At 54.2% G+C, this 17419-nt stretch overlaps 1 protein-coding gene across 9 annotated transcripts in view; it reads right to left on the bottom strand.

The window, feature by feature from the left end:
* The window catches only part of LOC138809989 (protein Aster-B), a 169462-nt gene that overhangs the window by 78879 nt on the left and 73164 nt on the right, over positions 1-17419 (bottom strand). For 6 of the 9 annotated variants that reach the window (XR_011367018.1, XM_069997214.1, XM_069997236.1 and 3 more), the window contains exon 2: positions 11197-11274. Coding sequence is in view for 8 of the 9 variants with exons in the window: in XM_069997214.1 (XP_069853315.1) it covers positions 11197-11274 (78 nt within the window). In the remaining variant the exon portion in view is untranslated. The remainder of the gene's footprint in view (positions 1-11196; positions 11275-17419) is intronic. The other 3 variants (XM_069997216.1, XM_069997220.1, XM_069997232.1) reach the window with 1 other exon arrangement.

The following is a 17419-nucleotide window of genomic DNA, read 5'->3' on the forward strand; positions in this document are numbered from 1 at the left end:
GCGCCTCTCCCCAGTCAGCCTGGCCCTACCAGCCAGCCCACCTGCTCATCCGAACCAAGCCGCGGGGCCCACCTCTCCTGCACAGGCCTCAGACCAGTCGCACCGGACTTCCAGTCACTGCTCCATTCATCCTTTTATTTATTTATTTTTTGTCGGTCATGGGGCCTGAACTCTGGGCCTGGGCGCCGTCCCTCAGCTCTTCAGCTGTAGGCTAGAACTCTACCACTTGAGACAGAGCAGCACCACTTCTGGCTTTTTCTGCTTATGTGGTGCTGAGGAATCGAACCCAGGGCCTCATGCATGCAAGGCAAGCGCTCTACCACTGAGCCACCTTCCCAGCCCCTCTCCATTCATTCTTACCCAAGAGGAATCTAAGGTCAACAACTTCCCTGGGCTCATTTCCACTGATCTTTACTTGAGAAGTGGTTTAATCTTTTGCCAGGCACCGTGACTCACACCTGTCATCCTAACTACTCAGGAGGCTGAGCTCTGGCATGGTTTAAAGCCATCCCAGGCTGGAAAGTCTGTCAGAAAGCTACAAGTGGAGCTGTGGTTCAATTGGTTGAGGCTGGAGTAGACCAGGCCTGTAAGGGAAAGCTGCCAGGCCCTGAGTTCAAGCCGCAGTACTGGCACAAAACTAAATAAATAAAAATAAAGCAATCTCCATAGCGCAGAGAAAATTGCCCTTAGCTGAAAAGAATGAATTTGCTCGTACTCACATTAGGCAGCAAAGTCATTGCCTTACCAAGTTTAATTCAAAAATTAAGGAGCACGAGGAGGGGACCTGATCCCTATGCCTGGCTCATTTCTTCTCCATATTATTAAATGTGGAATATATCACTTCTCCCATTCCTACTCCATTTTATCCAAATAAAACAGCACTAGGTTGTGCCCTACATCTCCCTTACCTGATAGGCTTGGGACTAAAAGTGTTTTCAGTTGTGGAGCGCATGTTTCCTCAGAGTTTTGTTAGGCATGTTCAACTATTAGCAGGATTCAAATCAGTGGGTGATTTTCTGTAGCTCGCTCTCTGTTTTTTATAAGCTCTAGACCATGGTGAAGGATATAATCAACCTCAAAAGCCAAGCCTTGTGGTACACATCTATAATCCTGAGACTTGGGAGCATGAGGCAGGATCAAGAGTTCAAGACCCGCCTAGGCCTTGCTATACAGCCAGACTCTGTGTCCAAAACAAAACACTGGCAAAGCTAACCATGACCATGGACCTCCTCCCTGCTCAGAAGCCTGTGACCTCTGGCTACTGCTCCAGCCTGCAGTCCACTCTATGTTCCTGCAGAAAAGTCAATGCACAGATGGAGAACAGAAGGCTGGTACCCACAAAACCACACAGACAGCAAACCTATCGTCATAAGAGTCTATTCGGTCTCCCCACTGACCCAAAACCATTTACCTACTCCATTTTTCCCCCTTTTGCACCAGTCCTGGGGCTTGAACTTAGGGCCTAGGCACTGTCCCTGAGCTTTTGTGCTCAAGACTAGCACCCTACTACTTGAGCCATAAAACCATCCCCAACTATTTTGGTGGTAATTGAAGAAAACGAGTCTTGCAGACTTTCCTGCCAGGGCTAGCTTTGAACTGCAGTCCTCAGATTGAAGCCTTCTGAGTAACTAGGATTATAGGAATGAGCCACTGGCACCCAGTCTGCCTATTCCCGTCTTAAAAAATCATCACACACAGACAGGTCTAGTACGCATAAGCACAAATTCTAAGGAGGCTTTTTAGACAGGACTTGGAGACTAGCCTTGGCCATTTGGTAAGACCCTGTCTCAAAATAGGAATAAGGCTGGTGATGTACCTTAGTGGTAGAGTGCTAGCCTACCATGCATGCATGAGGTCCTGAATTCAATCTCCCATACCTCACTACGGGGAGAAAAAAACCACAACACATCCGGACATGGCAAATACATGCTGACCTCTGTGTATTTTTACAAAGTAACTCATATCTGGAAAAAAAAAAAAGAGAAGACAAGAAAGTGATATTCAGCTAGGTGCTAGTAGCTCTTGCTGTGAATTTAGGTACTCAAGAGGCTGAGATCTGGAGGATCAGAGTTAAAGCCAGCTCAGGGAGAAAAATCCTCAAGATTCCATCTCTAAAATAATCAGCTCATGTGGCAGAGCACCAGTTGAGCCAAGAAAGTTAAACATGCCACTCAAGCATGAGGACCTGAGTTCAAACCTGGGTATGGAAAGAGAACAAGAAAAGTGATAGATACTGCAATGGGGAAATTAAAAGAAAAACAAGATGTCAGAGCTACCATGAAATCTACACCTCTGCTAAGCACCAGAGAAGTCTGATAATTCCTTGTAACTCTTCTAACCCATGAATTTTCAGCATTTGCTTTTGGAACTAGAGATCCTCTTCCAACTTCAACTCATTTTGTTTAATATTTAATGGGGGAGAAAAAAAAAGAGAAAGAAATGCTTCTTCATAATATTCTCTCTCCAGGGCAATTATTCATGCTAATTACTTTACCCTAGGTATTACTTTCTAACTCCTTAATTACTGTACTAAGGCACAAGTTAAGAAAAGAAGGGAAAAAACTAAAACAGATGCTTTTGAAACGAGTGAGCTTTGCCAGTGGGGAAGGGGGAGATGCGGGAGGGAACGGCACAGCTCCAAGCGGGGACAGGGCACCTGCCGCTTCTCCCAGGAGCCTCCGGGCAGGATGTTTCAAACCCTGGTCAGATAAACTTCACAACAGGGCATTCTGGGAGATGTAGTTCTGGGCAGCAGGCAGTCCTGCGGCCATGTCTGCACTGCTTAAAGAGCCCAGGCTTGGGCTCTCTGCTTGTCCCAGACTGCCAGTAGGGATCAGCCATCTTCATCCAAAAGGGTAAAAACCCCTTCCCTAGAGTCTGGGTGATGACTGTCTACTGAAAAGAAGGCATGGCACAGAGAGAGAGAGACGGATCACAGAATTGAAGGGAACTTCAAAGAAGAAAGAGCTAGCTTAGGTACAGAGAACAGGTTCTGTGGAAGGGGAGAGACAGACCTGTGGACGGGTCCCGGGTGCGAGGAATGCCAAGCCCCAGGCTCTGCCCCACCACACGGTGCACGAGACCTGGAGCATGTCCCTGTGCGTCCTCATTAGCAAGGCAGGGGCATGGCTCAACTCAGAAGCCGTTACGAGCTGCCATTACTGGGCTAACACCTCACACACCTTCAAACGGCGTCCGGCACGTGCTCCATGCTCCATGCTACGTGTTCGCTTTCTGTCCTCAGTGGGCAGAGGCTTGCCTTCGCCTCCTCCAGGTGACCTCTGACCCCAGGGCACAGGATTTTAAGTCTCTCCCAGAGTCCGCTGTGGTAGAGGACCATGGATTGCAGACAAACCCACCTGCCATTTGAGGCAAAATAAAATATCAAGACAGAGGTGTGAGACAGCGGCTAACGTAAGGGAAAGAATGAGGGTAACAGGGAACACTGGGCAGAGCCGAATGGTAGTGTGCAAATCCTGCAGATACAGGGAAAGGGGGCCTAGGCCCCCAGTCCCCCAGCTCCCCAGCCTGCAAGACCCGGGCCTTTGTTGCTAGCACGGGCAAAGCGGCGGCCTTCCTTCCCTGCTAGCCATGCCTGCAACCCCCGCAGGGTCACACGTGTGAGTGATATGAACAGGTCTCAGCCTCCAGGTCTAGACAGGGCAGTGTAGCATGGGTTAGAATTTAGAGGTGTGGGATGAGTTTTGGATTTGAAGTTTTTGTTTTGATTTTGGAATAATATATATAATGTGATATCTTGGAGGTGGGTTTCCAGTGAAATACAAAATTCCAGCTAGGAACAGGTGCTATATACATCTATATACAGGAAGCTGAGATCTGGAAGAACAAGGTTCAAAGACAGCCCAGGAAGAAAAGTCTATGAGACTACAAAATAACCGGGAAAAAACCAGTCTGGAAGCATGACTCAAGTAGTAGAGCACCAGGAGAGAAAGCTCAGAGCCTTGACTTCAAACTTCAGTGCTAAAACACACCTTCTCCCCCAAGTCTATTGTCTCATACAACTTGTACACATAGCCCGAAACTAATTTTGAATTGTATTTTTAGTGTCTTCCTTTTGCCTGTGACTCATCAGCCAAGGTCAGGTGTGGAAATTTCCACTTCTGTCAGTGCTGGAAGTCTTACATTTTGGAATATTGTAGAGTTGAGGTCTTCCAATAAGAGTAATAGTATTTCATAGAAAAATGCCCGACACTTAAATGACCACACAATGACTGACAGCAATAGACACGTTCACCACATGCCAATGGAGATGATGTCTTTACACTTACTATCTGAGGGTCGTCCAGGGTGGCAGGGTGGGGCAGCGGGTGCTCTATGCATCCCTCAACCTTCCAAGCCGTCTGCTCCTGGCGCCCAGGCCAGGCGCCCGTGTGTGCAGCGTCTCTTCTTACCTACCATCTCCATGCACAGCCACACCACCTCCAGCGGGCGCTGGGTCCCTGCACGTGTGCACCGTGAGGACAAAGCTGGTGCAAGTTCTTCAGCACAGGAAAAGGTCGCGAATGTGTGAGGCACTAGCGTTCTCTGCCTGGGAGTCCTGCTCCTGTGCCAATATGGCGTTCACACAAGCCCCGTGGCGGGGCTGCGGAGAGCCCTGGGGCTCATCAGAACTGAGCTCCAGGTGTGAATGTAGGGGAAGCCACAGAGGGCCAGGATGCTGCATGACCTTGGCCCAGTGTGTGGCACCAAACCACTCCCCTGCAGACCAGAGGAGGTGCAGGAAGGATCCTCGGGGTGGGAGATGCTGTGGATTGTCTGGACCTGTGGGCATCCCTGAGCTCAGCCCACTGGGAGACACCCCAGTCAGCACTGCTAACGCTGAGGATAAGGTGGCAGACAGCCCACAGGCGCAGCCCCCGGGAAGGCCGGCAAGCAGCAGCGTGTCATCCTCCCACGGGAGGCCGGAGGAGGCCCGTGGACAAAGGAAGAGCTCCCGCAGGGGCTCAGCTGATGCCCACCGAGGGAAGCGCAGCACGGTTCCACCCTGCAGCACACACCTGGCCAGGAAGCAGAAGCCCAGAGGAGGCTGGGAAAGGTGGCCCCATCCTGGACCTTTCCCAACACCACAGGTCTGTTGAACTCTTTGGATACTTCTCAAAATCAACAAGGCACAGAAGACACTCTTGAAAGGGATCTCTCAAGAGCCTTCGGCCGGAAGGCATATTTAATTAGGACGTTCACTTTCACGGCTGTCTGCTCTCTCCCGGCCAACTGTCTAAAGGATCACCGGCACTCACAGCCCCGCCGATAGCCTCTCTCTGGAGTGCGGATCTCACCACCCTGGCCGGGAAGATGGAGCCATCGGGGCCCAGGGAAGCAGGCTCTGCGCAGGGGCCCCCAGAGCCGCCCTTCCCTCCTTCGAGGAGACGCCTTAGAGAAATGAGAACCCCCGCTCTGGCGTTAAATCCCAGCCTTGGCGGCTGACAAGCGAGCGCGCGGGGTGGCTAACTAAGCCACACCCACAGAGCACTGCTGTTACCATGGGACCAGAGAACCCACAGAAAGCCACACACCCTCAGAGGGGAGCCCCATGCCCTGAGGTGGGGCACACCTAAAATCTCAACACTCAGAAGGCTGAGGCAGGAGGACCAAGAGTTCAAGGCCAGCCTAGGCCATTCGAGACCACGTGGCAGTATCAACAAAGCAAAAGGCAGCTCCTGCCATGAATACCAGATACCTCTGCTCTTAAAGACACCCCCCCCCCACACACACACAGGGGCTGCGTCATTCCCTCACGTACACTCCGAGTTTCCCGACAGCTATTGGTTTCTTTGTTGAAAGAGACCCCAGTTTCTTGGCAAATGTCTCCTTGTGGAAGTTATGCACAGAGGGGTAGATAACCGGTGGAATCGGCACGGGAAGGGCGCGCGGCATGTGACGCTTTTAGGCCGGAGGGCCCTGGCTTCCGGCTCCTGCCACGCAGCACCACCTGAAGGCCTGCGTGTGTACTTCTTGATTGTGGTGGCTGTTGTTTGTGACCGTGTCTCCTTACGTAGCTTAGCTCGGGCTGGTCTCAGACTCAAGTTCTTCCTGCCGCAGCTTCCCGTGCACTGGGATTATCGATGTGCGCCACCATGCCTAACTCAATTGCTTCTTAAATCTCTTCCTTTTTCAATCTCTGCCTCATTATACTACATTTCATAAGGACATGTCAAAATAAAACCCCCTTGTACAACCAATTGGTGCTAATAAAAACTGTTTAGTACAGAGCAACACACACACCATCTACACACTGGTGGTACCCCCCATGGCGTACACACATGCAGGTGGTACACACACTAGTGGTACGCACACACTACTGGTACGCACACTGGTACCACAGGGGTCTACAGCCAGGCTGCACTGCCAACACAGCCGTAGTGGCTTCCCCAGCCCTGCGTGTAAGAGCAAGGGCTCTGCAGAGAGCTGCTCCAGGCCAACCGCCATGAATGAGCAATATGAGTGAGGAGCACTGGGGCCGGGCCTAGCGGCTCACGCCTGTAATCCTAGCTACTCAGGAGGCTGAAATCCAGAACAACAAGGTTTGAGGCCAGACCGGGCAGAAAAATCTGTCAAACTCCATCCCAAAATAACTAGCTAAAAGTTGGTCTAGAGACATGGCTTAATGGGTAGAGTACAAGCCAAACAAGCTTGAGGCCCCAAGTTCAAAGTGCAAGAGAGGGCTGGGAAGGTGGCTCAGTGGTAGAGCGCTTGCCTTGCATGCCTGAGGCCCTGGGTTCAATTCCTCAGCACCACATAAGCAAAAAGAAAAAAGCCAGAAGTGGTGCTGTGGCTCAAGTGGGAGAGTGCTAGCCTTGAGCTGAAGAGCTGAGGGACAGCACCCAGGCCCAGAGTTCAGGTCCCACTACTGGACCCAAAAAACAAACAAACAAAGTGCAAGAGAGAGTGGGGGGGGAGAGAGAGGGAGAGGGGGAAAGGGAGAGAGGGAGAGGCAGGACGCATGGGCTTTGTTGCCTAACTTCCATCAATCTCAAATAACGTAGAAGCAAAGCACGCGGCACAGGGCTCAGCCCGAGGGTAGATTCTCTGCCTTGAGCTCCCAACTTTCACCCACTCACAGGCTTCTGCATCATGGCTGATAGGAGACCGATTTCTCCCAGAAGGACTTAGGAAAGTAGGGGAGGGGGGAGAAGGGGGTGGTGGATGAAAGTTACCTACCATCCCCCCTGCCAGTTGTCCAAACTCAAATCCCAATTATGGGAGTAGGGGATGGGGAGAGAGAAGGAGAGGAGAGGAGAGGAGAGGAGAGGAGAGGAGAGGAGAGGAGAGGAGAGGAGAGGAGAGGAGAGGAGAGGAGAGGAGAGGAGAGGAGAGAAGCAGGGAGGGGAGGTCAGGAGAGGAGAGGTCAGGGGAGGAGAGGGGAGGTCAGAGAGAGGAGGGGAGGGGAGGTCAGAGAGGGGAGGGGAGGTCAGGAGAGGGAAGGAGAGGAGAGGGGAGGGGAGGTCAGGGGAGGGAAGGAGAGGAAAGGGGGGGGAGAGACTTTGCTGAGCTATAATTAATGGCCCCTCTCTGGCAGAGGAGAAATGCTGAAGTAGGAGAAACGCAAGCAAGTGACGCTACACCTGCAGCCAGTCCTGCAGCCAGTCGGCTGTCAGCGAGGCCTGGGGCTGCCCTGGGGCCGCGGGGGCTGGCGGGGAGGAGGTGTGGGCCGGGCAAGCGCCCCGACGCCTGGCTCTTGCTGAGCGCTCAGGAGCGCGCACTCAACCCACCCCACCCACTCCTGCCCTCCGCGGCGGGGGAGCCAGCCGATGCCACATCCACACACAGCCCAGCCACGGCCGCAGCGCGAGCTCAGGGCTGAGGTGGAAATGGGGTGAGGGGAGAAGCCCCAGGGAGGAAACGGAGCCTGCAGAGGTGGAGGTGGATCCCCGCGGGCCGCCGGCACCAGCCTGTGCTACTCTTCAGGTGGGAAGGGGAGCCCGTGGGCCCCTTTCAGAGTCGTTGGTGAAGCTTGTGACCACCGGCACTGGACGGGAGCGGCCTCCAGGGACCCGGCTGGCAGGAGTGTGCCTGCTGCCACGGGCCGGGCAGTGTGGCCGGGCTGCTGCAGGTCAGGACCACGGGCCGGGCAGTGTGGCCGGGCTGCTGCAGGTCAGGACCACGGGCCGGGAGTTGGGCCGGGCTGCTGCAGGTCAGGAAGCTGGCACACACCTCCATCTCCTCACCCAAGGCAGCTGCCACTCAGCAAAGGAGCAGGCACCACAGCTCTCAACCCCCTCTTCCCGCCAGCCACGCCGTCCAGCTGTCCAGCCGCCTCCCAGGCTTAGCCCGGGCTCCCACCCGCTGCTGACTACCAAAGCTAGGACTCGGTGGGCACCCGCTGTGTGCCAGCACAGTCCCAGGGCTATCCTACTTTCTCCTGTTTCGATCCTCACAATCTTTACCACATAGGTATAATTATCTCCATGTTTTGGGAAGGAGGTAGATTCATAGGAGTAAGATGATTTTGAACAATACAAACAAGCACACAAACCAAGTAAAGCCAGGTACCAGTGGCACATGCCTGTAATCCCAGCTACTCAGTGGCCAAGACCTGAGGATCATGGTTCAAAGCCAGCCTACGCAGGAAGGTCCATGAGACGCCAATTAACCAGCAAAACATAAAAATAGAAATAAAAATAGAAATAGAAGTGAAGGTGTGACTCAAGTGATAGAATGCCAGCCTTGAGCAAAAAAGCTTAGGGGCAGCACCCAGGCCCCAGGTTCAAGCCCCGGTTCCATCACAATACACTACTAAAGACACCCCCGTCTGCCCTAGAATTCCACCCCAGGTAGCATTATTGGTCCTTCCTCTTGGGTTCTCCAAGTTCTTAACCAACTGAAGTAATTCGCCACGAGAGAAGCAAAGAACGCGGCCTCTGAGCCCCGGGAGCCGCACTGACTTCCAGAGGGTCCCAGGAGGTCCCAGGCTGACGCGCCCGGCCCGGCCCGGCCCGGCCCGGCCCGGCCTGCCCCTTCAGACTCCCCCGCCGCCTGCTGGAGCCCAGCTGCCCCTTCCGGCACTGGCCCTTCATCAGGCGCTTGCCCGGCTTCCGATCAGGGCAGCCAGACCCCGGGGCGCTCCAGCCTTCCTGAGGAGGCCCCTGCTCCTGCCCCTCGCCTCCTGGGCTCCCCGCCACCTACTTGGCTCGGAGAAAGGCCAGCTTCTTCCTCAGGGAGGACACGCGACCGTGGCAAGCCTGCCTGACGGCCGCGCTGCAGGACGTGGACTCCACGCGCAGGTTCTGCACCATGCTGGGCTGGGGGGAGCGCACACGGCCGGCGGGGGGCTCAGGGGGAGCCACGTGGCTCGCTGGGCCCCTGCAGACGCCCCACCTGCTGGCGAGGACCGGCTCCTGACACGGAACTGCCCTGCTCCGGGCCCCAGAGGAAACCCGGGCAGGTGGAGGGCCAGGGCCGGGAACTGCAGTCTGCTGCTAAGCAGACCCCGCTGCCTCGGGTCCACACCCCAGGTCCACGCAGAGCCTCCCCTCTCCTCCCCTCCCACAGCACGGGGCACCTGGAGAGCTCCTCCCCGCTCCCGTCCCCACACCGGCGGAGGGTGCTGGCAGGCGTGGGTGCCATGTCAGCGGCTGGCGCGGAGCGGGGGGGCCGCCCAGGGCCCGCCCCCGATCCCCCCTCCTCGTGGTGAAGCATCACCTGAGCGACCAGGGAAGGGACCGTGGGGAATTCAGCGGCCAGCCAGGAAGGAGTTAGAGTGCTCCAGAAATGTGCACGTGGGGACATTTCAGAAATAGAACAAGCAGAACTGGAGATAGCCCTCCTAGCCAGGCATGTGGTACAGCCTGTAATCCCGGCACTCTGGAGGGGCTGAGGTAGGAAGATCCCAAGTTCCAAGTCCAGCCGGGGCTACAGAGCAAAATTCTGCCTTAAACTGAGGAAAGAACTAGAAGAAAATGACTCTTGGAAGTGGAGGTGTGGCTCAAGTGGTAGAGCACCAGCCTTGAGTATAAAAAGCTAAGGGAGAATACAAGGCCCTGGAGAACTAGCGGGCACACACACGGGCGCATGTGGGCACGTGCACGCACACACGCACACGCGCACACACACATGCATGCACACGCACACACAATCAGAGTGGCAGGACGGAGCTGGAAGTCACAGGCCTGTGTGTGCTGGGTGTCAGCTCCCGGGCTCTGGGACCTCAGCTCCAAAGCCCCGGCGTCTCCAAACAGCCGCTCACTCTGTGCTGAGCTTCACCCTGCCTTCCAGGTCTCCCTGGCCAGTGGAAAGGCAGAAATCAATCGTGGGCTGATTGCTGCCAAAGAACTCACTGCACCCACCACCAGACCTTACGGTCAGGCCGCGCACCTCCTGAGCCCCTGCCCCGCCTGACACCTTCCCCTATTTCATGGCTTACAAGATGTGATGCGCAACAAACAGGGGGCACTCCAGGGAAGTAAAATTAAGTAAGTTGCTTTGAAAACTATGGTGAGGAGCTGTGTTGTAGTGTTGGTAGCCCATCCTATAATCCCAGCTACAGCAAGGCTGAGATAGAGGCGTGCAATTCCAAGCCAACCTGAGCAGAAAAGCTCACTAGGCTCCATTTCCAATTAACCAACACAAAGCCAGATTGGAGGCACGGCTCAGGTGTTAGGATACCAACCTAGCAAGTGCAAGGTCCTGAGTTCAAACCTCAGTATCACCGAAAAAAAAAGTGCAATTAAGGTTGTAGATATAGTGAAGCCCATGCCTAGAAGGTGTACAGCCCTGAGTTTGATCCCCAGTATGTCTAAATAAATGAGTGAATTAACCAATTAATTGAATTTAAGAGGGTGTCAGCCAGCCCCTCTAGACCTTCCTGAGGGTCCACGTTCCCTCATGCGTGGACCCAGGGGCAGGACGCAGGGCCAGTCTTGCCCGCCCAGGCTCACGCTCGCATTGCTGGTCTCGTTTCCTACTGTCCACAGACTTCCTGGGCAGAGCAAGTCCTAAGGAGCTTAGAAGCTCCTTGCTCACATCAGTAATCCTAGCTACCCCAGGGGCTGGGATCTGCCGCCTGGCCTCAAATCATGATCCTCAGATCTCAGCCTCCAGAGTAGCCACCGTGTTCTGCCCTTGGTTTTATCCAAACACAGAGGTCTCCCAAAGTTCTCCCACGGGAGGAGCACCATCTCACCCAGCCCGCACCCCACCACGGTCCCTTCCCCCCACCCCGCCCTCCTCTGCTCTTACCTTTCCTCCCGGCCTCGAGGACTCAGGAACCTGCTGGAATCATCGTCGTGGCTGCTCTGCTGGCTGCTCTGCTGGCTGCTGGGGACAGACAGGATGTGAGCCGTTAGTTCTCAGCTTCCTTCCCAACCCGCAGGAGGTCTTTCAGGTGAGGAAATGCAGTTACACAACTACATCTGCACGTTTCCCCGTGGAAGTGTCACGTGAGCATGCACGGGGTAGGAGAAAGGGCACAAATCCGGAGGACTGGACAAGGAAGGTCCCGCCCGCTGCCTGTCTGTGTCCCTGGGCGCCGTCTTCGGCCAGAGACACGACCCTCCTTCCCCAACCCACCTAGACCCCAAGGAACCAGTGTGACTGGGCAGGGGGAGCTGGGTGGGGCATGGGGGTGCGGGATTCCAAACACCACGGCACAGGAACACCTGGTCTTCTTTGCCTCTAGGGGCCAAGATGGGAATAGCAGGGTAGAGTCCTTCATTCTTTTCCACCCAACGAGAGACAGCTCTCTAAGGGGGCCTTACAAGAGGGCTCCACCAACCGGAACGGTCGGTGTGATTCTCTCCCTGGGCCAGGGTCTGCCAGGCAACCCAAACATACAGCATTGTAATACACTAGAACTGCCCAGGAGTCATTCTGAGCTGGTGTTAGCCAGTTAGGCCACCAGATGGCACTGTTGCCTCCTAAACCATAACTAAAACCAATCCTGAGCATCAAGAACTGCAAACAACCAGGCAAGGCGGTACAAACATGACCCATTACATATGTATTACATATATATCTGTATATAAAGAACCCTGTTACATATGACATGTGATATGTTATACACAACATCTCTCTCTCTCTATATATATATATATATTCATACATGCACACGTACATACTGGATGGATTTGGGAGAGGCAGAACAAAAGTCATTATAGCTCTGCTCCACCGCTTGCTTTCTATGCCCCAGGTACGCTGCTAGGGGGTGGGAGGGAAGGCTGACCACAGGAGATCCCTCCTGCAGGGGACAGGGGTCCAGGGATGCAGACACCCTAGACAAGGTGCGGGCAGGGTGCTGAGCGGAGGTCGGGGTGGAGTAGCTGAAGGTGACCCCACGGCATCTCCCCCCTCCCCCCTCCGGCACCCCAGAGGGGACCCGGCCTCCCCACAGCCACAGAACCGCGGAGTCGTGGAAGGAAGCGGAAAAGATCAGCGCCACGGGGACAGGCCTGTAATCCTAGCTACTCAGGAGGCCGAGAGCTGAGAATTGTGGTTCAAAGTCAGTCCTGGTAGAAAAGCCAGCGAGATTCTTCTCATCTTTTCTCCAATTAACCAGCAAAAAGCCAGAAGTGGAGATAGGACTCAAGTGGTAGAGTGGCAGCCCTGAGGCTCTGAGAACCAACACACACACACACACACAGGCACACGCACACACACGCACATGCACACGCACACGCTGAAAAGAATTTGGAGCAAGTCCAGCAGATGGCACTGGCAGATAAAAATGTCTGCTGGCTTGAAAAAGAAACCCTAAAGAAGGATTTGGAAAGACTTCATCTAGGCACCAGATGACTGGAAGACGGCTTGCGCTGTGAGAGGGGATGTAGAAAGCAGCTGTTCAGCCGGGCGCTGGTGGCTCACGCCTGTCATCCTAGCTACTCAGGAGGCTGAGATCTGAGGATCGCGGTTCAAAGCCAGCCTGGGCAGGAGAGACCGTGAGACTCCTATCTCCAATAAACCACCAGAAAACCGGAAGTGGCGCTGTAGCTCAAGTGGTAGAGCGCTTGCCTTGAGCTGAAGAGCTGAGGGACAGCGCCCAGGCCCAGAGTTCAAGCCCCACGGCCGACAAAAAAAAAAAAAAAAGAAAGCAGCTGTTCACCATTCCCCCAAGACAGCTTGTGGAGACACCGGCACGGTGTCATCTCCCTACTGTGAACTGGCCTCAGTTGCTGTAGAAATCCAGTCTGGAGCACTAAACCATGGGACTCAACACGGCAGCGACCTCTTATAATTCCTGACTACTCCCAAGGGATTCCAGCCCCATGGAATGCTGGGTTTTGTTTTTGTGCCAGCACTGGGGCTTGAACTCAGAGCCTGGGCACTGTCCCTTAGCTCTTTGCTCAAAGCTGGCACTCTACCACTTGAGCCAGAGCTCCCTTTCTGCTCGAAACCCTAGTTTTCTTCTTCTTCTTCTTCTTCAGCAGCAGCAGCAGCAGCAGCAGCGTGGCAGTGCAGGTCAGAGCAGCCCGGGAAGGGCCGGGGAAATCTCAGCGAAGCCCTGCCCTGAGCCCCACAGGCAGGAATTCACCAGGCTGTGACCAGGAAGCTTGGCAAAGCAGGCTGGGCAAATTCTCATGATGCCTCTGTCCCTCCCCACTGGAGGGACACGTGCACCAGGCCGGGCCAAACCCACAAGCCACCAGGACGGTGTCCTTGTTCCCTCTTGCAAGGCGCAGCTGGACTGCCAGGGGAACAGAATCCAGCAACATTTCTTTCTCTTTTTCTTTCGCTAAATGTTTGCACTAGCAGTGACTGAGCCCAGGGCCTCACATGTACTAGGCAAGCGCCCTACCACGGAGCAGCATTCCCAGTCCTTTTGATTGTACTTTAAGGCAGGATTTCACCAAGTTGCCCAGGCTCGCCCTTCAACACTTGATTCCCTCTGGGCTCACTCCCCTAGTTGCTGGAATTATAGGCATGGACATCACAACTCACCCAGCACTCGATAAGCAAGCATGACCTATGTAGAATGGGCAACACAATAATAGCTTGCTGAATCTGGACGGGGACTAGAGATTTGGGGAGGGTCCAATCAGCCATGGGGGCGAGCTGGGGTTTAGTATTCAAAAGCACAGGAGGATCACGTCTGACTGAACTCCTAGCTACTCAGGAGGCTGAGACCTGAGGATCATGGTTTGAAGCCAGCCTGGACAGGACAGTCCATGAGCTAAGGGATGGCACCTAGGCCTCAAGTTCAAGACCTAGTATTGGCACAAAAACAAAAAAACAGCTTAGCCGGGCGCTGGTGGCTCACGCCTGTAATCCTAGCTACTCAGGAGGCTGAGATCTGAGGATCGCGGTTCAAAGCCAGCCCGGGCAGGAAAGATCGTGAGACTCCTATCTCCAATAAACTATCAGAAAACCGGAAGTGGCGCTGTAGCTCAAGTGGTAGAGCGCTGGCCTTGAGCTGAAGAGCTGAGGGACAGCGCCCAGGCCCAGAGTTCAAGCCCCACGACCGACAAAAAAAAAAAAAAAAAAAAAACAGCTTAATTTTAAAAAGGCTGGCTGGTGCTCTACCACGTTAGCCACAACACCACCACTGTATTTTTGTGGTTCTCTGTAGATAAGAGCTGGGGGTACAACTCAAGGGAGATCACTTGTCCGCCTGCACGAGGCTCTGGGTTTCACCCCCAGCACCCTCTACATTCAAGAAAAACCCTGGGATGGGAAGGTGGCTCAGTGGTAGAGCGCTTGCCTTGCATGCATGAGGCCCTGGGTTCGATTCCTCAGTACCACATAATCAGAAAAAGCTGAAAGTGGCGCTGTGGCTCAAGTGGTAGAGTGCTAGCCTTGAGCTGAAGAGCGGAGGGACAGTGCCCAGGCCCAGAGTTCAGGCCCTCCAACTGACGAAAGGAAGAAAGAAAGAAGGAAAGAAGGAAAGAAAAGAAAGAGGAATAAAGCCCTCGTCAACTTCCCATCACTTGAGGCCAAGTAACTCCTCACCTCAGTGCAGACACTGTCTCCGATCCCAGACCTGAGGGGACACAGCCCACCCCAGCCCGCTGCCCGCCTCTGCCTTGAACCCCTCTTTCTCTGAATCCATCTGGCTTTCCCGACCCCTTCTTTCCCCCTAGCTCCCATCACAGAAGCAATGTAGCTAGCTTAGCTAAGAATCGAACCTCATGACTCTAGCCTTAGACCACCCACACTCAAATCTCAGCCCTAGACAGCCCCATTCCATCCTCTACCCAGCAGTCTAATATCTACACTATTGATGTCTTAGAAGAATTAAATCAACTAATCGCCACAGACACCTAAGTTATCTGGCATTAAGCAGACACTCGATCTTGTGGCCCTTCTGGATCCTCCAAAAGCAAAACCCGGAGAACTCTCCCTTGATGCCCGCCACGTACTCTGAATTCCTGCTGCCGCCGAGTTGGCCTGTGCCAGCTAACTAATACTTAATGGCTTACCATGTCTTCTGCCACACTAGAAAGAAGGAGTGCAAAGATCTTTCCTTATTTCTTCCAATCCTCGGTGCCTACCCTTCTTGCCTAGCATGTATTACCTGTACAGAATATTTCTGATAAATGAATAAGCAAATCTCTGCGTGTCCTTCCACGCTATATTTATAACGACCTCCATGTCCCAGAGTGTCTGGTCAGTCCAGAAGGACTTCTGGGCTGAGTGTGCCCTCACGCCAGCGGACAGAGCTCTCCTTTTGGTCAACATTTTCTGAAGGTGTTGAAAGTGTCCCGTGAATCCCCCTGGGGTGTGGAAGGGGCAGTGTGACCTCTGGGGTGTCTTTCACTAGCTCATGTTTCCATTGACTGTGCTTCACGCATTGGTCTAGGCTTTGGGGACACCAAAGTAGCCCTTGACATACAGAAGCTACTTCAACAAAACCACCAGTGTGTCCCTAACCAATGCCAGCCCTGCGGCGCCCGTCCTGAGCTAAGATGCCGTGGACCCTCAGCTGTGCGAAGCGACAGAAGCGCCTCCAGGCGGGCACACAGGCTGGCCAAACACAAGCGCCCGGGAGACGGTGAGGGGACTTGAGATCCGGGGCTGAGACTCGTGAATTTACCCTTCTTTAGGATTGCTCATGCGTTAGAGATGTTCGTGGCAATCCTTGGCTTGTCTGAGCACAGGTATAGCAGAGCTCTGACTGGAGGTGGAAAATTAATGTTCTTTCCAGTGCTTGGTAAAAGGAAAGATTAAAAATAAAGGGTCCTCACACACAACAAAGCTCTAGGGCTCTCGGCCCACGCAATGAGAAGAATTAGACTTACCCAGTTCCATTCCTGACATGGATTCTGAGAAAGGGGAAGGGAGGACTGTATCAGCTCCCAGCCTTTCCATTTCCTCTTAGCCATGCAGCACTTCCCACACCCCAGGAGCCTCTTGGGCCTCAACCGCTGCCTAGCTTCACGGTGAAATCTCAGCCACTCTTAGAGAGTAAATACAAGTCAACCAGGTCCCTTAGAAGTAAGCCTGCACTCAGGAGGCCATGGGTGTAGCCTGATTGCTCCCAGGTTTGAAATCTGTGAGGACTCAAGATTTGGGACAGCGAGGTGTCAAAGGCCGCAGCAGGCCCTCCCGCTTCTGCCCGCCCCAGCAACCTGCTCCTCCCTGTCCACAGAGAACCCTCACTCGCCACGCCACAGCACTCCATGGGGGGAGAGAAAGCCACAGAAAGTTCTTCAACCCAAAGCAAACAAAAGCCACTGCACACACACAAGCCCCCAAAGTGTATTTTGGACAAACTGCTGCATTTGGGGCCCTGCTGCCTTCCTGTAAGGTGTGCAAAATGAGCTCAGCGTCCGTCTCCACAGCTCCCCTCTGAACAGGGACGAGTCACGACACACACACCTCCAATCCCTCCCGCTCCTCTCCAGCCACCAGGCTGGGGGGGTGGGGGGGGAGACACCACTGACTCCATACTAGGCGACTGAGTGAACTCGCACGTGGCTGTGTGTGTCCAGTGCACGCGTCATGCAGAACTCCAGGTCGGTACCCAAGAGTATGCCTTGTCATGTGGGGTTTACAGAATTCAAGCCAAAAACCGACCAAAAAAACCCAAAAACCAAAACAAAAACAACTTAACATTTTATGTTGTCCTGTTACAGAACAAACACCCCGAGTACTCATTGCCAGGCTTCTGGAAATGTCATCAGCACCTACAAAACCACGGGCTTGGTAATTGATATACAGACTGGTGGTCGCTTGACCATCTCCTGGCGTCTGTCCAGCCCTCTCCTCTCCCCCACCACGCTCGCCTCCAGCCAGCCCACACCCACCCATGCCTTCACCCAACCCCACCTGCTCACCCCAGAGCTGGATCTCCGGCTCCGACGGCTTCAGCGGACCCCAGGCCCCTGTAATCCGACTGTTTACTAGACAGCAACAAAATCCTGCCGCCTCCTTCACTAGCACGCTCACAGCTTCCCAACCCCCACCTTCATTCCTCCCCCCAGACAATTCATAGCTGCCTGCCCGAGCCCCTCACCCACATCACCATCCG

The sequence above is a fragment of the Dipodomys merriami genome, unplaced genomic scaffold (genome assembly GCF_024711535.1).
Source record: "Dipodomys merriami isolate MVZ:Mamm:240054 unplaced genomic scaffold, mDipMer1.0.p SCAF_103, whole genome shotgun sequence".
Classification (NCBI taxonomy): domain Eukaryota; kingdom Metazoa; phylum Chordata; class Mammalia; order Rodentia; family Heteromyidae; genus Dipodomys; species Dipodomys merriami.